Raw genomic sequence first — 25576 nt, 5'->3', positions numbered from 1 at the left:
TTCAAAATCTCTCCTCCCCCACCGCATCCCAACACCAGCCCAGCTTGTCCTCTCCTCCCTAACCTGTCCTTCCTCCTACCTATCCCTTCCTCCCACCTCAAGTGCCACCCCCATCTCCTACCTACGAACCTCATCCTGCCCCCTTGATCTGTCCGTCCTCCCTGGACTGACCTATCTCATCCCTACCTCCCCACCCACACTCATCTTTACTGGATCCATCCCTGCCTCTTTGACCTGTCCTCTCCACCTACCTTCTCCTCTATCCATCTTCTATCCGCCTCCCTCCTCTCCCTATTTATTTCAGAACCCCCTTCCCCTCCACCATCGGCAGTTTCTAGTATCTGTTTGATTTACTTTCTATTAGTCTTCTCCATATAATCTCTTCCTTTATCAACTCCTTTATCACAAACAATTTTTGGACTTTACAGCAAGAGACAGTTTTGCACCTTGTTAAGTGCCATTCCATGGGCCCATACACCTGGCAGTTTGGTACTGGTCAATAGTTGAGAACTCATCTTTTTCTTTATTCATTCAAGGGATGTGGGTGTCACTGGTGGGCCAGCAGATATTGCCCATCTATCCAACTGCTCATTAACTGAGAATCACGACAGTGTGGAAGCAGGTCATTTGGCCCATCAAGTCTGCATCAACCCTCTAACGACCATCCCACCTGGACCCACATCTGCTTCTTGCCAGCAAACGGCCAGTGCTGTCCTTGACGGTGTGGTGCTTCTTAAATTTTGCTACATTTGCACTCATCCAGACAAATGAGGGTAAATTGTACACATGACTTATGCATTGTAGTGTTACAATCAGGCCCTGAGGAGTAAATAAATTCCTTCCTTTCTGCTCTCGAGCTTGGTATAACAAAGTTTGGACTTTTAGAAAGGTATCTGTTCTAGTTCTTGACCATTTATACAACTACCATGATACAAGGCAGGCAGATCTCATGGTAATCAAAATGAAGGGGTTAATTTATTATAAGCCTTACTTAAGCAAAGTATAAGACCTATTGAGAAGGTGAAAAAACCCATTGTTATATTCTGCAATAACATATAGACATATCCACTAACATGCAGGCAAACCATTACCAGGTGAGAAGAGGGTGTAATTTAAAGCAAAAGTTACAGTCCTTACATGAAGGAATTCTACTTTGAAATGTTGGCCTTCAGGCTCTGGTGACACACTGAGCTAGCTCATTGGTTCTTCTAGATGTGGTTATACAGAATTGATTTCCACATTTTCAAAGATCTCAATTTGCAGTTGATCTTTTTTTCAGGAACGAATGCTTTTTACAGATTAGGAACATGACTTTCAAAGGGAGAAAGAGAGAGATGTTTCATTCCTTTACACATTTCTGTTGAGCTATTCGACTTTCAGGCGGGACATCTTCAGTGGCCTTTTTAAAATATCCTGGTTCATTCTTATTTGCTTTCTCTCAAAGCAAATTTAATCGGTAAGATTATAAATTAGGTTAATAGCCCATATTTTACACCATCATGACAGATGGTAGGCAGAGATTGGGAGTCAAGAAACGAATTACTTGTCACTGAAGTCTCAGTTTCTGACTTGCTGTTATAGTCACAGTGATCCAGTTCAATTGCTGATCAATACTTGCACAAACTCAGTGCTTCTGAAATCATGATAAAAAGGTGTAGAGCTGGATGAACACCGCAGGCCAAGCAGCGAGGAGCAGGAAAGGTGATGTTTCGGATCTGTACCCTTCAGAAATTCACTGATGCTGCTTGGCCTGCTGTGTTCATCCAGCTCTACACCTTTTTATCTCAAATTCTCCAGCATCTGCAGTTCCTACTATCTCTGATACAACAGAGCTTTTGTTAGTTTAACAGTATCTTAACAGTCAGGGTAGAAGAGACAAAGAGATCTTAGAGTGCTGGTTAATAGTTCCTTGAAGGTGGAGTTGCAGGTAATCAGGGGAGTGAAAAAGACATTTAGCCTTAATTGGTCAGTGCATCGAGTAAAGGAGTTGGGACGTCATGTTGCAGCTGTACAGAACATTGGTTAGGCCTCTTTTGGAATGCTGTGTTCATTTCTGGAATCCCTGTTTTCGGAAAGATGTTGTTAAACTTGAAAGGGTGCACAAAAGCTTGACCATATTGTTGCCAGGCCTGATGGGTTTGAGTTATAAGAAAAGGCTGAATAGGCTGGGACTATTTTCCCTGGAATATTGGAGGTTGACAGGTGACCTTATTGAGGTTTATAATGTCATGAGGGACATGGATCAAGTGAATGTCCAAGGTCTTTTCCTCCAAGTAGGGGAGTCCAAAACTATTGGGTATAGGTTTAAGCAGAGAGGGGAAAGATATAAAACGGTCCTAAGGGGTGACTATTTCATGTAGTGCATGTATGGAATGAGCTGCCAGAGGAAGTGATTAAGGCTGTTACAGTTAACATTTAAAAAGTATCTGAATGAGTACATGAATAGGAAGGGTTGAGAGAAATACGGGCCAAATGCTGGCAAATGGGACTAAATTAACTTAGGATGTCTGGTCAGCATAAACGAGTTGGACTCAAATGTCTGTTTCCATGCTGTACAACTCTATGACTCTATGCTTAGAAGAACACTTCACAAATAGAAAGTTGTGGTAGCGTCAGAAAAAAAGGCATCCTACAAGATTGTTGAAGTCATGAGTTTGATGAACCTGTGTTCAATAGTAATAATGAGGTGTGTTAGTTGCTTGTTTTGGGAAGGACAAGGGTTTGATAGAGATTAAGATTTGAGTACCTGGAATAGTTTTTGGATAATCTAACATAGCATACTCTTTTCTCTATTTTTATGATAAACCTTGATATTCTTTTGTTGAAAGTGCAGTGACAGCCTCGTGTGAATGTGATTTGAATGACCTCTGATAAGCAAACAAAAACTTGTGGTTATCAAGCCAAGCCTATTTCTGGGATCTAACTTGTCTAGTATTACCGTCGGCTGAGATCATAATAACTGTGATTTGTTGAACTTTGTGTTGAGTCATTGGTGGACCTGAATCATACTTGCGATTTAATTTGGCATCTGTATGATATCAATTGAGTCAGTGTTAAGTTCAAAAGAAGGCAATGTGGTAATCAAAGTGAGCTTCGAGGAGGCGCCTCATTGAACACAATTTGGGAAACAGCTAGCAGAAGGTGAACAAAATGCACAAGTCAAATGGAATTCCCATTTGCAAGAAGAGCAGAACTGCAAGTTGGGTATTCCTGTAACAGACGTGAAAGTAAATTAAACACTTAGAGCAAAACACTTGAGGTTTTCTGACATCTATTTGTTGACCATAGCAGATGATGAAAAAGCCTAAACTGAATGTGAGTGCTGAGGCTAATTAAAAGCTCCCAACTCACTTTTCTTTGAGGAAATAATCCAAATGAAGTATGTGGTAGATAGACTTGTCAGGATTCGCTTCCAGCAGTGTAAGCATAATGGTAAAGGAATATGGTAGACATTCGACACAATGTAAGATGATGGCATTTTCAGTTCCAAGTAAATGAATAACCTGGAATTTCAATGGGGATGCCTTTTGATATGAATCTAGCAATATGGATTTGTAATTTGTACTTTTTAGAATTGATATTTCAAGCTGTGCTATTCTATAAATTGTCTAATGACCTTAGAGCCTCACACAGTTTCTAAGAGGGCTTCGTCAGTCTTTATGATTCATCAGAAAGGAAGACCTTCGGGTAATTGGCTGTCATCATCGGATGTAACTAAGTCAAAATGTGTAATGAGGCAGTAACTCGGAAAGAGCAACTCCTACTGCGATTGAAGAAGGACTGCTCAATTTATTTGATGTTTTGATGTATATCGTCCATTTTGATTTGAATAAGCTGGATAATTGTGTCGTGATTATTCCTAAAAGAAAACATTTTGCTCACTTGGAATTCCTCCTTTTGTGTTGGGATGGCTGAGCATGGTCACTTCTCAATTTCCTGTTCATTAGTTAATTAAAACTAAAGTTCAGCATGGTGGTGCTGGTGGTAATCCAAAAATTTGAACCAATGATTTTAAGACATTAGCTCAAATCCTACCATGGTGGGAGGAGAATTTAAATTCAGTTAGCTAAATAGTCTGGAAATGAAAATCTTCATGTTTCTGCCTAGCTCTCAGTATATTTCTCTCTGTCTTCGTTAACTGCACCATATTGGTGTTGGTGCCAAGTGAAGAGCACCTCTGTGACATTATCACAAGCTTACGTCATAGTCCTAAAACATTGAGACATATCCTATAGGTTAGTCAAGTAAATGGCCTGACAGTCACCCTCTCAAATATACCTTTTTAGCTGACTTCTGACACACTTTTTATCAGCATCTGTAAGCATGTTCTATCCCATTAGCATGATAGACCCATCAGACATGAAAGTGCAGTTGTGCAATCTTTGGAAAGAGCCCATTAAAGTTCTTATCAATGCAGTAAGACTTCATCGTGCAGTGGTATTGATAGGTCAGGCATGGGAATACATACTCATTGGTGATTGTCATTACTGTAGGAGAAGGTTAGTTGATGATGTTACTTTGTGATCTTGTACACCGCTGTCATGCAAATAACTACACGACACTACCTGAGATAATAGGAACTGCAGATGCTGGAGAATCCGAGATAACAAAGTGTGGAGCTGGATGAACACAGCCGGCCAAGCAGCATCTTAGGAGCACTAAAGCTGATGTTTCGGGCCTCGACCCTTCATCAGAAATGGGGGTGGTGGAGAGGGTGATGAAATAAATAGGGAGAGAGGGGGAGGCAGATCGAAGATGTATAGAGGAGAAGATAGGCGGAGAGGAAACAGAAAAGTGAAAGAGGCAGGGATGGAACCAGTAGAGGTGAGTGTAAGTGGGGAGGGGATAGGTCAGTCCAGGGACGAGGGACAGTTCAAGGGGGCAGGATGAGGTTAGTAGGAAGGAAATGGGGGTGCGGCTTGAGGTGGGAGGAGGGGATAGGTGAGAGGAAGAACAGGTTAGGGAGGCGGGGATGGGCTGGGCTGGTTTTGGGATGCAGTGGGGGAGCGGACATTTTGAAACTTGTGAAATCCACCATGATACAATTGGGCTGCAGGGTTCCCACGCAGACTGAGTTACTGTTCCTGCAACCTTCGGGTGGCTTCGTTGTGGCATGCAGGAGGCCTAGGATGGACATGTCATCGAAGGAATGGGAGAGGAAGTTGAAATGGTTCGCGACTGGGAGGTGTAGTTGTTTGCTGCGAATCAAGCATAGGTATTCTGCAAAGCAGTCCCCAACACTCCGCTTGGTTTCCTTGGTGTAGAGGAGGCCACAATGGGTACATCAGATGCAGTATACCACATTGGCAGATGTGCAGGTGAACATCTGCTTGATGTGGAAAGTCTTCTTGGGGCCTGGGATGGAGGTGAGGGATGAGGAATGGGGACTGTTATAGCACTTCCGGGTAGGGAAAAATGCCGGGTGTGGTAGGGTTGGAGGGGAGTGTGGACCGCAACTTCCCTGCTGCAGTGGTCAAGAGCGTCCTCAGCCGTGCCTCCCGCATTTCCCGCAACTCACCACTCACACCCCGGACCCGCAATAACCGCCAAAAGAGAATCCCCCTCGTCCTCACCACCACCCCACCAACCTCCGATCCAATGCATCATCCTCCGACATTTCTGCCATCTGCAATCCGCCGACCCCACCACCAAAGACCATTTTTCCCTCCCCACCCTTTTCTGCTTTCTGGAGTGACCACTCTCTCCGTGACTCCCTTATCCACTGCACACTCCCCTCCAGCCCCACCACACCCAGCACTTTTCCCTGCAATGGCAGGAAGTGCTACACCTGTCCCCGCACCTCCCCCCTCATCCCAATCCCAGGCCCCAAGAAGACTTTGCACATCAAGCAGATGTTCACCTGTACATCTGCCAATGCGGTATGCTGTATCCGCAGACATGGAGAGAATGTGCAAACTCCGCACAGACAGCTATCTGTGGCTGGAATCGAACCCAGGTCCCTGGCTCTGTAAGGCTGCAGTGCTAACCACTGAGCCACTGTGCCGCCGTAACCTTCACTTGCTGGTCCAGATTCCAGATTGGCCCACTGCATTGGTGCTGTCTCCTTCAACCTGCATGTACCTTCCCAGGAAGGTCAGGCTTTCTGCTGCCAGGACGTGAGGATTCAGCAATTGGATTGTCTCAACCTAGCTCCTCTATGCATTGAGAATGAACAATGATGCTGCGGACAGAATGGAGAGGAGGAGAGCCTCACCTCCTTTCTCCTTGAATACCTTCAGTAGAGGCTCACATTGCTTCACATTCCAGAAGGGCACATTGAAATAAACCCTCCTGGAGAAACCCTGCAGGCAGAAAATATCTGCTGCTTGGAACCTGCCGCAGTCCAGGAGGACTGTCTCCACGAAGGAAGTCTGGTCAACCAGCGATCCTTCCTCCACCTTCTTTAGAATGACCCTGATTGTATGGCAGCCACACTGGCCTGAGGTGCGACCAAAGCCAGCAGAAAGATCCACCAAATTCAGCTCAACCGATGATCTTCAAGGTTCTACTCACAATCCAGTGACAATCTCCTGATCTTCCAGTGATAAAGGCTCTTAGCTCAGACTCTGGATCAAGGTGTTTCCCCTGTCAGGTAAGTTTGAACTCACTTCCCCAGAGCATTAGTTAGTTTGGATTACTATCCATTGATTTTGCCTCAAGGCCTTAATCACCCCCAAATCTCCTCCAAATTGGTCTGAACTGTGGTTACCATTGTGCTGCATAATTAAAGGTATGATAAACTATTCTACTTGTGTAGAATTTAAAAACTTAATGGTGGTAATACTTTAAAATTTATTAACTTAATATGATTTGTTAAAACCTACCTGACCTACTGTAACAATCACGTACTCTCATTTTTGTTAATTATAGATTAATACAAGCCCAGATTAGTCACTGGAATATTTACTGTAGTTCCTAAAATTGTGCCCTTTCTTTGTAGTTTTTAAATTATATTAGTTATAGACCTGCAGAGCTAGGCTACAAAAAAACACACAGATCAGATTTTGTGTTATATCTTGTGCCTAACCCTGAAGTTCTGCAGTTATGACTTGCTAGAAAAAATGCGTGATTTAAATCTACTGCCGAGAATTGCAGTACATTGTAAAGATCCCTCAAGGACAATTTTTGAATGACAGCTTTGGTATCCTGTATATACTTGTTTCATATGCATTGTTCAGTATAATCTACAGTATGGAGTTTATACTACCAAAAGCTAAGTATTGGATGTTTATATGTCGTAACCATTCTAGATTTTATCATTTACACCCCAGGCAGGTTACATTGAAAATAGCCCTTTAAATATTTGAAGTTAGTTAACTTTATCAATGAAGATTTAGAAACCAGGTTATTTAGCAGAAATTGCTTTGAAATCAGCTTTGGACCAAAAGGAAATACCCTTTCAGTCATTACAGGATGAAAAGATGTTGCTTTTAAAAACTGCAAAATACCTTGTAAACAGGATGCTACACATATGTTTATTTTGTGACTAGTGTCCTGGAAGTGTTAGTATTCCTTGCTTGATGTGAGAAACTCTTCAACACTGAATATTCAGAGGATGAGTAACGTATGACTAAAGTCAAGTTAGTTGAAGCATTGTTGGTGGTGATTCCTGGCTCATAGGCCCAATGTGTGGACTCATGTAATGGCGGTGGGCTGCAGCAGTAGCGGAGTGGGGCCTCTTGGCTATGGTAGGCCTGGAGTGTGGACTCTTTCAGCAGCGGCGGGTTGTTGACTACGGTGGTGTTGGTGCCTGGAATGGGCTGTAGACCCAAAACAGGGACCATTACAAAAGTTATGGAGGTACGCTTGGAATCCCGGCCAATGATGATGCACCCTATTTAAGTTCTTTCTTTCTATTCTTTTGTACCTCAAAATGACACTGGATTGTGGTGACGGAACACTTTTCACTGTATCTCCCTCGATATATGTGACAATAAGTCATTTATTCATTCATTCAAGAGAATCCTACACAGTGATATTATGAATGGTAGATCACGAGGAAACTCTGAGGAACAAATGGATTTTGGGATACTTATCGACAGATCACTGAAGGTGGCAAGATATGTGAATAGGATGGTTAAGCAGGCATACGGAGCACTTGCCTTTATCAGTCGAGGCATAGAGTGCCAGTGAAGTTGTGTTAGAGCTGTGCAGAATTTTGATTAGGCAATGGCTGGAGTGCTGTGTGCCATTTTAATCATCGCACTATAGGAAGGATATGATTACACAGGAAGGAATACAGAGGCGATTCACCAGGGTATTGCCTAGAATGGAGTATGTCAACTATGAAAAGAGATTGATAAGCTCAGGTTGTTTCTTTGGAACAGAGTAAGTTGAGGGGGTACCTGATAGAGATAGATGAGATTTTGTACGGCACAAACAGGATGAATAGAAAGCAGCGGTTCCCCCTTAGTTGAAAGGTCAATAACCAGTGGACGTAATTTAAATGAGAAACACAGGAGGTATGGAGGGATTTTGAGGAAATTTTACCTTCATCCAAATGATGTTGAGAGTCTGAATGGAATGCATCACCTAGGAGCATCGTTGAGGCAGGTAATGTCACAGCCTTTGGAAAACACTTGAGATGAGCACTTGAATTGTCACAACACTCAAGGCTGTAGGCCAAATGCTGGAAAGTAGATATAAATTCAGCATTGTTTTAGCTGTAGAGATGTGATAGGCCAAAGGGCCGCTTCTGTACAGTATGATTCTATATTTGTTTAAAAAAACTGAGATAAAAATGCATGAGCAGGCATATTGATACTTCAGTGAAAAGGAATGCAAATGTCTGCCCTGCATTCAGCATCCTGAACTGTATTGAACAACAAAAACAACTTGCCTTTCTCATGTGAAAAGTCTGCAGTGTATTCCAGGTACTTGGAATGGAAGTTGCTGATTTCATTGCAAGGTTACATTTCATTAATATATATTAATTTCTAACAATAGACAATTGATAATGTTTCATTTCTTGCTTTGGTAATATCGAAAGCTTAGACTCTGTGATGGCCAATTTTAGAAACAACACCTTGAATCAGAGAAGAGAAGCAGGACATTTTATGTTTAAACAAAATGTTAAGTTTTAAAAAAGCATACAACAGATGCTGCCCCAGTTTTGTGTGTCATTGATGCTTGTGTCGTGACTCAATTTTACATGACTATGTAAGCAAACTGACATGATGAAAGCATTTAGAAAGCTAAGTGGGATATTGAGATCTTTGACAGATTGGAAGACTGATGGCTCAGCTCTGCTTGCTGCCATGTCAGCTTGTCTGCTTTGAGAAGTTTAACACTGTGTGCCTATAATATTGCTTGTCAGCTTCATATGGTTGAAAAGGAAATAGAGTTGTAACAAATAATTTCTCCAACTTGTCGGTAGTAGTTTCATAATCCTCATTTTTTTAATGCGATAGTCCCTCATTTATTATTCTTGAAAAATCCTCAAATACTGTGGCTGTGTATGATTTCAAATGTTTGATGAATTTTGCTGTTTTCCTCTTACAATTTCCTTTGAAGGGCCATACTTTATAAATTTGTATTTTAAAATTATCTGGCTATATCTTAATCTTGTCTATATCTCGTCAAAAACCCTTCATATTCATTTGACGTTTTGAAGATTTTCAGTTTTCTTTCTTCTCTTTCTGCAGAAGTCTTAAATTACTACCTGGTATGCAACATTGGATACCCAAACCCTTTTCAACAGGTAAGTCAATGTCTGTATACTATCCACTCCATTTTTGTGATTTCTTGCATCTCTATTGGATGTATATTTTTCTGTTGCGTGTAGCTTTTAAAAGGAAGCTATGCCTGCCTTGTGAAGGTTGACGTGGTCATTCCACAAGCATAACAAGATAAAAATTTACATTCAAATACAAAATTGCTGCCATTATAATTATGTGATTGAACTGTTGCATTTTTCACAGTTACAGCAAGCAGACAAGCAGTATTATATAAGAAGTAGGAGAACGATTAGGCCATTCAGCCCATGAGGTCTGCTCAGATTGTGAATAGTCTGGCTCTGAGTGAAGAAGTTGTTTCTCCTTTGTCCTAAATATTCTGCCCCTTAGTCTGAGACTTTAACTCTAAGTTTGGTTTGAATCAAATACTACCATGGTTTGAGTGAAGGGGCCAACTTTGTTTCTCCATGTAGGCCTCACCTCAGTTTTCTGTTTCTCTGAAGATTACATAAGGGCATATACTTTTCATATGTGATCTCGAAGGCTTCACCTGAGAAAATTCTTTTGTTATCCTTTATTCATTCGTGGGATGAGCGCATCGCTGGCTAAGCAGCATTTATTGCCTGTCCCTAATTGCCCAGAGGGCAGTTGAGAGTCAACCACATTGTTGTGGATCTGGAGTCACATGTAGGCCAGACCAGGAAAGGATGGCAGTTTGCTTCTCTAAAGGGCATTAATGAACCAGATGGGTTTTTTTGGACAATGGATTAATGGTCATCATTAGATTCTTAATTTCAGATATTTATTGAATTCAAATTCCATTGTCTGCTGTAATGGGACTTGAACCAGGGTCCCCAGCAAGTTATCTGGATCTCTGGAATAAGAGTCCAGTGATAATGCCACGAGGCAATTGCCTCCTCATGTTAACATATCTGAAAATGTGCTGGCTTTCCAGAAAGAGCTGTCAAACTCAGATAATGACTTGATCAGAGCCTGATCATATTGTTTGATCCCAGCCAATGGAATTTTACTGATTGAAAACAACCTTCTAGACATTAAACAGCTGCATTCCATGCTCCAGAAAAGGTAATATGGTGCCAGTATGTCTAGCTGGTCGCACAACATCGGTCTGATTTTGTCAACGTGTGAAAATCTAGATCACAACAACAAACTGGCTGCAGTTTAACTGAGGTCAGAGTTTAAGCTAGCTTGATCAAAATTCCCAGCCTGCTTGATTGTAGCTCTTAATCAGTCTGGCAGCCATTACTACTGCTGGCCATCCAACCACAACCTGTAACAATGTCCTGGAGCTAAGATGATTTCCCTCCAATCGTCATCCTTTAAGTCGGATATGACTCCAACCTACGTAGAGTTTTATCTCTGATTCCCATTAATTCCAGTTTTGCCAGGACACTGATGCCACATTTAGTGAAGTGCTGGCTTGATGTTGACCCCAGTCACTTTCAGCTCACCTTTTAGATATGATGAAGCACAGCAATGTTAGTTTGCCAAACACAGCTGCCTGCACCTCAGAACATTTGCTGGAGCATTACGTTGCTGGAAAATGCATGGAAATGTATTTTTAAGATTAGTTGAGCCTCTCTTTGATATTTACTTTTGCAGAGTAGATTTGTTCGAGCTGAAAATTTATTTTAAGAACTACTCCTAAAGTATTCACAGAATCGTGTGCAAAACATTTTTAATAATCATTGTAGAAATTGTATCAGTTATAAACAACAAAGAAGGAAAGTTCTCAGGTGAAGGTTTTAAACTGGGGGAAGGTGAACTACGACAATGTTAGGCAGGAACTGGAGAATGTTGATTGGAGGCAGCTGTTTGAGGGTAAATCCGCATTAGACGTGAGAGTAATTCAAACAGCAGTTAATAAGAGTTAGAACACATAACATAGAACATTACAGCACAGAACAGGCCCTTCGGCCCTCGATGTTGTGCCGACCTGTCATAACAATCTCAAGCCCATCTAACCTACACTATTCCATGTACGTCCATATGCTTATCCAATGACGACTTAAATGTACCTAAAATTGGCGAATCTACTACTGTTGCAGGCAAAGCACTCCATTCCCTTACTACACTCTGAGTAAAGAAACTACCTCTGACATCTGTCCTATATCTTTCACCCCTTAATTTAAAGCTATGCCCCCTCATGCTCGCTGTCACCATCCCAGGAAAAAGGCTCTCCCTATCCACCCTATCTAACCCTCTGATTATTTTATGTGTTTCAATTAAGTCACCTCTCAACCTTCTTCTCTCTCATGAAAACAGCCTCAAGTCCCTCAGCCTTTCCTTGTAAGACCTTCCCTCCATACATGGCAACATCCTAGTAAATCTCCTCTGCACCCTTTCCAAAGCTTCCACATCCTTCTTATAATGCGGTGACCAGAACTGTACACAACACTCCAAGTGCGGCCGCACCAGAGTTTTGTACAGCTTTAGCATAACCGCTTGGTTCTGGAACTCGATCCCTCTATTAATAAAAGCTAAAACACTGTATGCCTTCTTAACAGCCCTGTCAACCTGGGTGGCAACTTTCAAGGATCTGTGTACACGGACACCGAGATGTCTCTGCTCATCTACACTGCTACGAATCTTACCATTAGCCCTGCACTTTGCTTTCCAGTTACTCCTACCAAAGTGCATCACCTCTTACTTGTCTGCATTAAACTCCATTTGCCACCTCTCAGCCTAGCTCTGCAGCTTATCTGTGTCTCTCTGCAACCTACAGCATCCTTCGTCACTATCCACAGCTCCACTGACCTTAGTGTCGTCTGCAAATTTACTAACCCATCCTTCTACACCCTCATCCAGGTCATTTATAAAAATGACAAACAGCAGTGGACCCAACACCGATCCTTGCAGTACACTACGAGTAACTGGTCTCCAGGGTGAACATTTCCCATCAACTACCACCCTCTGTCTTCTTTCAGCAAGCCAATTTCCGATCCAAACTGCTATATCTCCCACAATTCCATTCCTCCGCATTTTGTACAATAGCCTATTGTGGGGAACCTTATCGAACGCCTTGCTGAAATCCATATACACCACATCAACCGGTTTACTCTCATCTACCTGTTTGGTCACCTTCTCAAAGAACTCAATAAGGTTTGTGAGGCACGACCTTCCCTTCACAAAACCGTGCTGACTATCCCTAATCAATTTATTCTTTTCTAGATGATTATAAATCCTATCCCTTATAACCTTTTCCAACACTTTACCAACAACTGAGGTAAGGCTCACTGGTCTATAATTACCAAGGTTGTCCCTACTCCCCTTCTTGAACAGGGGAACCACATTTGCTGTCCTCTGAACAGGGGAACCACATTTGCTATCCTCATGTTCAGGAACATCATCTTTCTGTGGGAATGAGGGTAGGTGTGGCAAGCTTCATGAAGCTTGGGTGATTAGGGATGCTATGACCTTGTCAAAAAGTAAAAGGACGCATACATAAGGTCTAAGAAGTCTTTTAAGTATATAGGGAAAGTAGGAAGGAACTTAGGCAAGGAATCAGAGGGGCTAAAACTGGTCTTGAAAAGTTGTTAGCAAACAGGATTAAGGAGAATCACAAGGCTTTTTATGTATATATAAAAAGCTTCGTCGGAGGCTCACTGATGTTACCTAGAATGGTGACGAAACGTCTGAAAACTAACCTTCCAGCTCAGTGAGCAAACTCACATCCAGAACCTCAACCTGAGCTACAAATCTTCTCAAAACTCAATATATAAAAACAACAGGGTAGCCAAGGAAAGGGCTAACCTACTCAAGGACAAAGGAAGGAATTAAACAAATACTTTGTATCAGTATTCACCAAAGGGAAGGAATTCATAGAGACTGATCTCTGGGAAGGGATTGTAGAATTTCTAAGCCACGTTGCTGTTAAAAAGGAAGAGGTGTTGTGCATCTTAAAAAGTATCAAGATAGATAATTTCCTGGGTCCTGATGGGATCTATCCCAGAATATTGAGGGAGGCAAGAGAACAAATTGCTGGAACGTTGACAAACATCTTTGTATCCTCTTTGGCCACAGGTGATGCCCCAGAGAACTGGAGAATAGTGAATATTCTCCAATTGTTTGGGAAGGGTAATAGAGATAATCCAGGAAATTACAGGGTTGTAAGCCTTACGTCGGTGATAGAGAAATTATTGGAAAAGATTATCAGGGACAAAATCTATAAACATTCAGAAGCAAATGGACTGATTAGCAAAAAACAGCGTGGTTTTGTGCAGGGGAGGACGTGGCTCACTAACGATCGGGTTTTTGAGGATGTGATGAAAATGATGGGTGAGCGAAAAGCAGTTGATTTTGTCAAGGTCTGTCATGGCAGACTGGTACAAAAGATGAAGTCTCATGGTAGCAGGCGTGAGCTGGCAAGATGGATACAGAACTGGCTTAGCCAGAGGAGACAGAGGGTAGCAGTGGTATGATGCTTTTCGGAATGGAGTTGTGACCATTGATGTTCCACAGGGATCAGTGCTGGGACCTCTACTGTTCATGATTTACATAAACTATTTGTAGGAATACATAGTTGATTTAATTAGTAAGTTTTCAGATGAGACAATGATTGGTAGAGTTGTGGATAGTGAGCAAGATTGTCAGAGGATATAGCAGGATATCAGCCAGTTGGAGGCATGGGCAGAAAAATGGCAGGTTTAGTTTAATCTGGACAAACGTGAGATGATGCATTTTGGAAGGTCAGGTACATTGGAAATTATACAGTGAATGGTAGAACCCTTAGGAGTATTGGTATGCAGAGGGGTCTGGGTGTGCAGGTCCACAGATCAGTGAAGGTAGCAGCACAGGTAGCTAAGGTAGTAAAGTTAATCTGTGGCATGCTTCCCTTAATCAGAAGGGGCTTTGAATATAAGTATGGACAAGTTATGCTACAGCTTTATGAGAACTTTAGTTAGGTCACACTTGTGACTTATTGTGTGCAGTTTTGGCCACCGCATTCGCAGAAGGATGCTGACACTATGGAGAGGATACAGGAAAGGTTTACCAGGATATTGTCTGGTGTGGGGAATTTTAGCTATCAAAAAAGGTTGATAGACTGGGTTTGTTTTCACTGGAACACAGCAGGTTGAGGGGCGACCTGATAGAAGTTAGTAAGCTAATGAATGGCATGAATAGATTGGAAAGTTTGAAGCTTTTTCCCAGGATGGAGGGATCGGTTACTAGGGGACACAGGTTCAAGGCGCTTAAAAGAGATGTGCGAAACATGTTTTTCTACACAAAGGGTGCTAGGTGCTTGAAATGCTCTGCCAAAAGAGGTGGTAGAAACAGACACAATAGCAGCATTCAGGAAGCACCTGGACGAATACATGAGTAGGAAAAGAATAGAGGGATACGGATCCTGTAAGTAGTTTTAATATGAAAGGGTAAGATATATTGTTGCAGGGCCGAAGGACTTATTCCTAGGCTGTATTGTTCTTTGTTCAGAAAACAGTGAGTTAAACATGCCTTATTATGTTGCCTCTGTAGTAGTAAGTGAAAAGCATTGACAGTGAAAGGTACCCTGAGGCTAGAAGGATGGAAACTTGAGAACAGAAAATATTGCTTAATACACCTGGAACATCTTGGGCCAGAATCTACTGGCGTTGGTGAACAAGTGCTATCTGCTGTACATTGAAATTGGTACGGACAAGTTTATTGTTATTAGCCTGCTCTGAAAACTGTTACCACTGGGACTGCCAGCATACATTACCCCTCTGCAAGGCATTTGGGACTTGTATGAAAAAAGCAAGAACTCTGACATTTTAACATTTCTTCACTCTGGTTAATTAACAGTGCAAGGTCTGAACAAGAATGTGTAATTGATAATGAAGCCCATTTTATAACAGATAAAGAAAGATAATGAAATGAGGGAAGGAAAAGGCAACGCTCTTTTAAATCTGAATACAAAGCTGAGGGGATGGCTGGTAAATATTGATTTTCGATTCCAGAGAAGTTAATTTGCAGTAATCCAGTTGATGATACCATCAAAGTAGATATTCACTGTAAAATCAAGAAGCCCTAATTTTCTGTGGCATACTTACCCAAAGTCTATATAAATATATGTACCAGAATGTCATGTCATTACATTTATTGCAGAGCTAGACAGTGAGATGGTCTTTTCATTCAGACTCCTGAAGAGAGCAACATCTCAGGCAATAGCTAGTAGTTTTTTACTTTCAACTATGTGTGCAGAAATGATGGTAAATACAGTTCACCACACCATTGTTTTTAGAGTGTTTTGACTAATTTTCAGAATCTTGAAAAATAGGTCTTTTGATGGCAGTTATAATGATTATATCAACAAGAAGACAGCATATGTGCAGCACAGTGGCTCAGTGGTTAGCACTGCTGCTTCACAATGCCAGGGATCCAGTTTTGATTCCAGCCTTGGGAGACTATCTGTACGAAGTTGGCACATTCTCCCTGTGTCAGTGCAAGTTTCTTCCAGGTGCTCCAGTTTCCACCCACAGGTCAAAGATGTGCAGGTTAGGTGGATTGGCCATGCTAAATAGCGGATAGTGTCCATGAATGTGCTGGGTGGATTAGCCATAGGAAGTGCAGGATTACAGGGATGGGGTAGTGGGGTGGGTCTGAGTGGGATGCTCTTTAGAGAGTTGACGTGGACTTGATAGGCCAAATGGCCTGCATCCATTTTGTAGGGATTCTCGGACAAAGGCCTAAAATTTTTAAGGGAAGGAGTTAAATGTGGCTGATTACTTAGCAGTAAGTGAACGCAGATTGCCTGTAATAGGCAGTTCCGGGGGTTCAGCATTTTGTTAATCTAACTTTTAGTGTGCAGAAGATGGTGGTTTCGTTTTTGACAGAGAAATGATTCTTAACAACCAAAGGTCAGCACCACTTCAGTAAGATGGCTCCCCACTGCTTTATCAAGGGCATGTACAGATGGCCAGTAAACTAATCATAACCCTATCACAAGTAAACTCTGGAGTAGCAAATGCCCACATTCCATGAACAAAAAAAAAGGAAATTTGGCCTTTATACTTTTGGGATATAAATTACACTTCTATTTTAAGAATCATCAGATTGCTTTGACCTCTAGAAATTAAAATTAAAATGTTACATGTTTACGAAAGATGACATTGAATATTGCTTGACTTGAAAACAGTTTGCTCAATTTTGATTTACTTTTCTAAAATTATCATCTTAAGAAATCTTGCATCTCTTGCTAGCTTGTATTTGTGGGCTTGATTTTCGAATCTTGAAAGAGGAGCTGTATGTTGTGAAATTATAGTGGCTGTAGCAGTTCCAGTAATTACTTTAACAACTTTGCATTGACATCATGTCTTTAAGGTAACAAAATATCTGAAGGTTCTTCAAAGGAATGCTATAAAATGATATTTGATATTAAGTTTTTGGCTTTTTGCCCTATGGCTCAATCAAAATTTTAATGATTGTGTTCAGTTACGATGGAGAGAGGGAGCCTGGGAGCTTTAGGAAAGGAATCCTGTTTAACAAAATTAAGATGTTCAAGGAGTTAGAATTAGATGGAATTAGCTGGCTCAAGGAAGCGTACGTTTGGGTATTAAATATTCCTGGATATGAGTTATTTAGGAATGATAGAACGGAAAGAAAATGAGGATGGGTAACAGTATTGGTTCAGGAGGACGTTGCAGTGCTGGAGAAAGAGGACTCTTAGGTTTCAAGGACACAGTCATTTTGGTGAAAATTAACGAATAAAAAGGCTACTGGTATATTGCTTGGTGTAGTATGTAGACTGCCAAGTGGATGGGATGTAGAAGAGCAAATCCTCAGTGAACTCACAGAGGAATGCCAACCTTATAGGGTATTTATAACTGGGGACTTTAGTTACACTACCAGCATGAGTGATAGGCAGCATGGTTTTGTGCAGGCAAGGTCATGTCTTACCAACTTGATAGAATTCTTTGAAGTGGCAAAGTCGATAGATGAGGAAAGGGCTGTGGATGTCATATACATGGACTTGAGTCAGGCATTTGATAAGGTTCCCCATGGTAGGCTGATGGAGAAAGTGAAGTCGCATGGGGTCCAGGGTGTACGAGCTAGATGGATAGAGAACTGGCTCGGCAACAGGAAACAGGGAGTTGTAGTGGAAGGAAGTTTCTCAAAATGGAGAACTGTGACCAGTGGTGTTCCACAGGGACCACAGTTGTTTGTGTTACACATAAATGATCTGGAGGAAGATATAGATGGTCTGATGAGCAAGTTTGCAGATGGCACGAAGGTTGGTGGAATAGCAGGTAGGGAAGGGGACAACCTGAGAATGCAGCAGAATATAGATAGATTGGAGAGTCGTGCGGAGAAGTGGCAGATGGAGTTCAATCCAGGCAAATGAGAGGTGATGCATTTTGGAAGATCCAAATCAAAAGCGAACTGTATGGTAAATGGAAAAGCCCTGGGGAAAATTGATGCACAGAGAGTTCTGGGTGTTCAGGTCCATTGCACCCTGAAGGTGGGAATGCAGGTCAATAGAGTGGTCAAGAAGATGGCATGCTTTCATTCATCGGACGGGGTATCGAGTACAAGAGTTGACAGGTCATCTTACAGTGGTATAGGACTTTGGTTTGACCACATTTGGAATACTGCGTACAGTTCTGGCCGCCACATTACCAAAAGGATGTGGATGCTTTGTTGAGGGTGCAGAGGAGGTTCACCAGGATGTTGCCAAGTATGGGGGGCACTAGCTATGAAAAGAGATTGAGTAGATTAGGATTATTTACATCAGAAAGACGAAGGTTGGGGGGGGTACCTGATTGAGGTGTACAAAATCATGAGAGGTATAGACAAGGTGGAAGCAAGAAGCTTTTTCCCCAGAGTGGGGAACTGTATGCCGTTTTGGACACTGTTGGGGGAGAGGGGGAAGGCAGCAGTAGCCAGGTTCATGGCACCGTGGCTGGCTCTGCTATACAGAAGGGTAAGAAAAAGAGTGGAAGGGCTATAGTCATTGGGGATTCAATTATAAGGGGAGTAGATAGGTGGTTCTGTGGTCGAAAACGAGACTCCCGAATTGTATGTTGCCTCCCAGGCACGGGTCAGGGATGTTTCGGATCGGCCGCAGAACATTCTGAAGGGGGAGGGTGAACAGCCAGTTGTCATGATGCATACAGGTACCAATGATATAGGCAGAAATCGGGATGAGGTCCTACAAGCAGAATTTAGGGAGTTAGGAGCCAAGTTAAAAAGTAGGACCTCAAAGGTAGTAATCTCAGGATTGCTACTAGTGCCACGTGCTAGTCAGAGCAGGAATGAAAGAATAGCCAGGATGAATGCGTGGCTTGAGAGATGGTGCAGGAGGGAGCGGGTCAGATTTTTGGGACATTGGAACGGTTCTGGGGAAGATGGGGCTATTACAAATTGGCTGGTCTACACCTGGTCCGGACTGGAACCAAAGTTCTTGGGGGTGCTTTTGCTAATGCTGTTGGGGACGGTTTAAACTAATGTGGCAGCAGGATGGGAACCAAATATTGGACAGGTTATTGGACAGAAAGGAGGTAGTAACTAAAGCCTGTATGGACCGAGATAATGAAGTCAGCGTGACTAAAAGGAAGAGTAGGCAAGGAGCAGATGATGCACACAAAGGGACAGGTGGTCTGAGGTGCATTTGTTTTAATGCAAGAAGTGTAGTACATAAGGCAGATGAGCTTAGGCTTGGATTGGTACCTGGGAGTATGATGTTATTGCTATTACTGAGACTTGGTTGAGGAAAGGGCATGATTGGCACCTAGATGTCCCAGGATATCGATGCTTCAGGCGGGATAGAGAGGGAGGTAAAAGAGGTGGAGGAGTTGCATTACTGGTCAAAGATGATAACACAGCTGTACGAAAGGAGGGCACGATGGAGGACTCGAACAGTGAGGCAATATGGGCAGAACTCAGAAATAGGAAAGGTGCAGTAACAATGTTGGGGCTGTGCTACAGGCCTCCTCAACAGTGAGACAGAGGTACAATTATGTAAACGGATTATGGAAAGGTATAGGAGCAACAGGGTGGCGGTGATGGGAGATTTTAATTTTCCCAACATTGACTGGGATTCACTTAGTGTTGGGGGTCAAGATGGAGCAGAATTCGTCAGGGGCATTCAAAGGGTTTTGTAGAGCAGTATGTATGTAGTCCAACTCGGGAAGGGGCCATACTGGACATAGTGTTAGGCAATGAGCCCGGCCAGGTGGTTGATATTACAGCATAGGACTACTTTGGGAATAGCGACCACAATTCTGCAAGTTTTACAATACTTATGGACAAAGATGAGAGTGGTCCTAAAGGAAGAGTTCTAAACTGGGGCAAAGCCAACTATACCAAAACTCGGCAGGATCTTGGGAATGTAGATTGGGAGAAACTGTTTGAAGGTAAATCCATATTTGATATGTGGGAGGCTTTTAAAGACAGGTTGATTAGCGTGCAGGAGAGACATGTTCCTGTGAAAGTGAGGGATAGAAATAGATTAGGGAACCATGGATGACAGGTGAAATTGTGAGACTAGTTAAGAGGAGAAAGGAAGCATACATAAGGTCTAGGTGACTGAAGACAGACCAAGCTTTGGAAGAATATCGGGAATGTCGGGCGAATCTGAAACGAGGAATTAAGAGGGCTAAAAGGGGACATGAGATATCTTTAGCAAACGTGGTTGAGGAAAATCCCAGGGTCTTTTATTCATATATAAAGAGCAAGAGGGTAACTAGAGAAAGGATTGGCCCACTTAAGGACAAAGAAGGAAAGTTATGTGTCAAGTCAGAGAAAATGGGTGACATTTTAACGCGTACTTTCCATCGGTATTCACCGAGGAGAGGGGCATGACGGATGTTGAGGTTAGGGATAGATGTTTGATTACTCTAGGTCAAGTCGGCCTAAGGAGGCAGGAAGTGTTGGGTATCCTAAAAGGCATTGAGATGGACACGTCCCCAGGTCTGGATGGGATCTATCCCAGATTAATGAGGGAAGTGAGAGAGGAAATAGCGGGGTCCTCGACAGATATCTTTTCAGCATCCTTAAACACGAGTGAGGTCCCAGAGACTAGAGAATTGCTATGTTGTCCCCTTGTTTAAGAAGGGTAGCAGGGATAATCCAGGTAATTATCGACTGATGAGCCTGACGTCAGTGGTTGGGAAGCTACTGGAGAAGATACTGAGGGATAGGATCTATTCCCATTTGGAAGAAAATGGGATTAACAGTAACAGACAACATTGTTTTCTGCAGGGAAGGTCATGTCATACCAACTTCACAGAATTATTTGAGGACGTGACAAAGTTGATTGATGAGTGAAAGGCTGTAGATGTCATATACATGGGCTTCAGTAGGGCGTTTGATAAGGTTCCCCATGGCAGGCTGGTGGAGAAAGTGAAGTTGCATGGTGTCCAGGGTGTGCTAGCTAGATGGAAAAAAAACTGGCTAGGCAACAGGAGACAGAGAGTAGTTGTGGAAGGGGGTTTTTCAAGCTGGGATCACGTTGTTTGTGATATACATAAATGATGTGGAGGAAGGTATAGGTGGTCTGATTAGCAGGTTTGCTGATGACACGAAAATTGTTGGGTGAGTAGGTAGTGAAGGGGACTGTCAGAGACTACAGCAGAATGTAGATAGATTGGAGAATTGGGCAGATAAACGGCGGATGGAGTTCAATCCAGGCAAATGCGAGGTGATGCATTTTGTAAGATCTAATTCAAGGGCGAACTGTACTAAATGGAAAAGTCCTGGGGAAAATTCATGTACAGAGCATTCTGGGTGTTCAGGTCCATTGTTCCCTGAAGGTGGCAACGCAGGTCAATAGAGTGATCAATAAGACATTCAGCCTGCTTTTCCTTCATTGGGAGGGGTATTGAGTACAAGAGTTGGCAGGCCATGTTGTAGTTGTATAAGACTTTGGTTCGGCCACATTTAGAGTACTGTGTACAGTTCTGGACGCCACATGACTAGGGGTCACGTTTTCAAGGTGAGAGGGGAAATGTTTAAGGGAGATATGCATGGAAAGCTCTTTACACAGAGGGTGATGGGTGCCTGGAATGCGTTGCCACCGTGGGTGGTAGAGACGGGCACGATAGTATCACTTAAGTTGTATCTAGACAGATACATGCATGGGCAGGGAGCAAAGGGATACAGATCATTGGAAAATGGATGACAGGTTTCGATGGAGGATCTGGATCAGTGTAGTCTTGGGGGGGCCGAAGGGCCTGTTCCTGTGCTGAAATTTTCTTCCTTCTTTGTACTTACGGAGGCAGGGCAGGCAATGGTGTTAATTAATACTTTGCTTCTGTCCTTACAAAAGCGGAAGACGCTGTCTAGCTCATGGTGATAGAGTTTCTTCTTTCATTCCTCAGAAGGGTTTAAAATTAATGAGTAAGAGATTTTGGACAGACTGTCGGTACTTAAAGTTGACAAAGCACTGACACTGGGTGCAATGCATCCAAGGATTTTAAAGAAAGTGAGAGTATAAATGGCAGATACACTGACCATCATCATTCTACCTTCCTTGTACAATGGGTTTGCGGTGGAAGACTGGGGAATTGCAAACATTATGGCTTTGTTCAAGAAGCATAAGGATAATTGCAGCATTTATAAACCAATCAATTTAACATTGGTAGGAAAACTTCCAGAGATAGTTATTAGCAGTCGCATAGGAGAAGGTGATTTCATTCTGAAGAGATTTCTAAAGGAGAAATAGATTAACAAACTTACTAGAGTTTAGAGGTAACAGAAAGGTTTGATGAGGGTAGCGCTGTTGATTACAAGTGCCACACCACAGAACGTGATTAAAGGGACAGTAGAAATATAGGTATAAAATTGGTTGAGTAATAGAAAACAAACAGTAGTGGTCAATGGATTTTCTTGAGACTAGAGGAAAGTTTATAGTTGGGGTGTGATGATTCCATCACTTTGTGATTATTTTGTCCTGGTTTATTTTTTTGAAGAGAAACGGAGGATTGCATGTGAGAATCTGCCTCTGAATTTCCCTTTTTGCCAAAGGAGACAGTTTATGGGATGTTACGGTCTTGGAATAATTAATTAGTAATAGTTACTGTGTCTATTATCCGGTTAAATTTCTCAACTGTTGAGTTATTCTAAATTTCTCTTTCTTTGGTTGTATTTTGCGTTTTCTTAACGTTGAGTAGTTTGACCCGTCATATCACATCTAAGACATTTTGATTTGCCTTTAAAATAAGAAAATGTTCAGGTCTAGTCTGCCTTCTTAAAATATCTTTTGAGGGGGTCTGATCTGGTACATAACAAGAGGTCTATAGGGGTCAGTATTCAAACCCTTGATTTTCATAGCATAAACACTGCTGTAGAACCCTACTGTGGGGAAGTGGGCAATCAGGCCTTTCGATTCCACACCAATCCTACAAAGAGTGTCCCACCCAGATTCACCCCCCTATTCTAGCCCTATAACTGTGCTAATCCACCTAAGCTGCACATTTGGATTGTGGGAGGAAACCGGGGCTACCAGAAGAATCCTATGCAGACACAGGGAGAATGTGCAAACTCCACACAGTTGCCCAAAAATGGAATTGAATCTAGGCCCTTGGTGCTGTGAGGCAGCAGTGCTAATCACAGATATGTATTTTCCTAATACATAATTTAATAATTTGGATCTTGGTATGCAGGGGACAATTTCCAAGTTTGCAGATAAGATTGTACTTGGACAACTTGTAAATTGTGAGCAGGGTTGTGTGGAACTCGACTTTGACAAATTGGCGGAGTGGGCAGGTAGGTTGCACAATGTGATGAGGTGATGCACTACGGACGGAAGAACACTAAAGGACAATACACAATGCGGAGTGTTGATCTAAAGGTGGTGCAGGAACAGTGGGAACTGGGTATTTATCTGGATAGATGATTGAAAATCACAAGATAATTGCAGAGAGCAGTAAATAGATCAAATAGTGTCCTGGGCTTTATTAATAGGATCGTACAACACATGCATATGGAAGTGATGTTTAGCTTCTGTAAGACTTTTGTTAAATCTCGCTGGATTATTGTGTACAGTTGTGGGTCTAAATTATAGAAAAGATGTGACTGTACAGAGAAGAGTGTAGAAGTGATTTACAATAATGGATCTGCGAATTTACAACCTTAATTACAAGGATAGATTGGAGAAGTAGCATTCTGGAAGAGGAGAATGCTGAGAGGAGATCTGATAGAGATTTTCAAAATTGTGATTGGGCTGGGAAGAGTTGATAAGGAGAAGTTGTCCCTGTTCATAAACAGAACAAGAATGAGAACGCATAGAATTAAAGTGATATAGAAAAGAGCAAGAATGATATGGGAAAAAGCTTTTCATTTAGTGAGTAGTCAAGCGGGAGGTGAATCATCAAGAAGTGGGGTGCTGTTGTCAGTTTGTAGGTTATGAAGGCGACTAGAGATTTCACACAGAAGCATGTATTAGTTTTTGAGGTTCTGTGTCAATGGAGTACTTCATTAGCTGTCAGTAGTGATTCTGTGAGGAGTATTATTTCCTGGAACTTCAATGTGTTCCAGCACAAGAAGTCGCTTGAGCTGTTTTGGTTGGAATGTTTTGGAAAGAATCTTGGTGAAGTTCCGGGAATGATAACTGCTGTGTTTGTATTGTCAGCCCTGACCCAGATGGAGTAGCTGCACTCTGCTGTTGAGTAGACCATGACAAGTGCCACTTGCATTGACCCTACTGCCCCTGGTGCTATCCATGAGTTTCCATATGAGATTCATTCTCATCTTGACCTTCGCTCCAGTGCTTTGGAGGTCTTGCTAGTCATAGAGTCATTACAGTGATGCAGCATGGAAACAAACACTTTGGGCCAACCAGCCCATGCTATACGTAATCCCAAGCTGAACTAGTCCTACCTGCCTACTCCTGACCCATATTCCTCCAAACTTTTCTTACTCATGTACAAATCCAAATATCTTTTAAATGTCATATTTGTGCCCACATCCACTATTTCCTCAGGAAGTTCTTTCCACACACGAGCCACTCTCTGTGTAAAAAAAAAAGTTGCCCCTCACGTCTTTTTTTTAAAATCTCTGTCCTCTCACCTTAAATACTTGCCCCCTTGTCTCTAGTAGGCAATATATGGTCTAGAGTAATGGAAGGGCATTTTAGAATTAGGTCCTAGGTAAGTAGTCAACAATAGAACGAGACATGAGGTTCTTCCCAGGCCAGCAAGTTGTTCCAGTAACAGGATAACTAACAATTTTAGCTGTATTTATTGAAAATTGCATTTTCTGAAACAAGGTTTCCAGACAACGTCAATCTTCTATGAGTCAAGGTATCGAATGAAGTGTGGTAGGAAGCTGTTTCCATTGAGGCTATGAAGAGGGCTTTGGATGATCATTTAAATAAAATAACGTGCAAGGAGATGGGAGAGAAAAATCAGGAGGTTGGCTTTAGGTAATGATGCTCAGTCGAAGAGCAAATGCGATGGACCAAATGACCTCTTCCTTCACTGTAGCAATTCTGACAGATAAAATGTAGATATCTTGGAGATTACACAAAGAGGGAGGGGTGAAGAAGTGAAATCTTATATCGAAATGTGCTTGATCAGGATGTATGTAATTGAGCACAGAGATGAATGGGACTAAGCTGCCTATGTCTTCAGGTTGAGTTTTGGTGAAGAAGTGGGAGGCTGATCAGGAGTCTGTTGGATTTGTCAATTCTAGAGTATGCAAAGCCATGAATGAATGAAAGTCAAAATGCTTTGTTATCCTTGAACACCATTCAGCATTTTATTGAAAAAAATGCTTGTCACACGGCTCCTAAGACCAACATTTTGTGTAAAAGATGGTTTCTATTCAGACAAATCAATGGCAGAGACATAGCTGCAGCAAAAATGAGGTCCTTCTCTTACCACCATAGGCACTTGTACTACCTCTGTTTGAAGTTTTGAACAACAATAAATGAAAACTGTTGATGCTAAGTGTCTCCAATTGGT

The 25576-nt window shown here is 42.1% G+C and overlaps 1 protein-coding gene across 4 annotated transcripts in view; it reads left to right on the top strand.

The window, feature by feature from the left end:
- LOC125462238 (protein tweety homolog 3-like) overlaps positions 1 to 25576 on the top strand; it is a 233174-nt gene that overhangs the window by 170243 nt on the left and 37355 nt on the right. For all 4 annotated transcript variants that reach the window (XM_048552027.2, XM_048552028.2, XM_048552026.2 and 1 more), the window contains exon 8: positions 9645 to 9700. In XM_048552027.2, coding sequence (XP_048407984.1) covers positions 9645 to 9700 — 56 coding nt within the window. The remainder of the gene's footprint in view (positions 1 to 9644; positions 9701 to 25576) is intronic.

The sequence above is a fragment of the Stegostoma tigrinum genome, chromosome 23 (assembly GCF_030684315.1).
Source record: "Stegostoma tigrinum isolate sSteTig4 chromosome 23, sSteTig4.hap1, whole genome shotgun sequence".
Classification (NCBI taxonomy): domain Eukaryota; kingdom Metazoa; phylum Chordata; class Chondrichthyes; order Orectolobiformes; family Stegostomatidae; genus Stegostoma; species Stegostoma tigrinum.
This window is presented reverse-complemented; position numbering and strand designations above follow the sequence as displayed.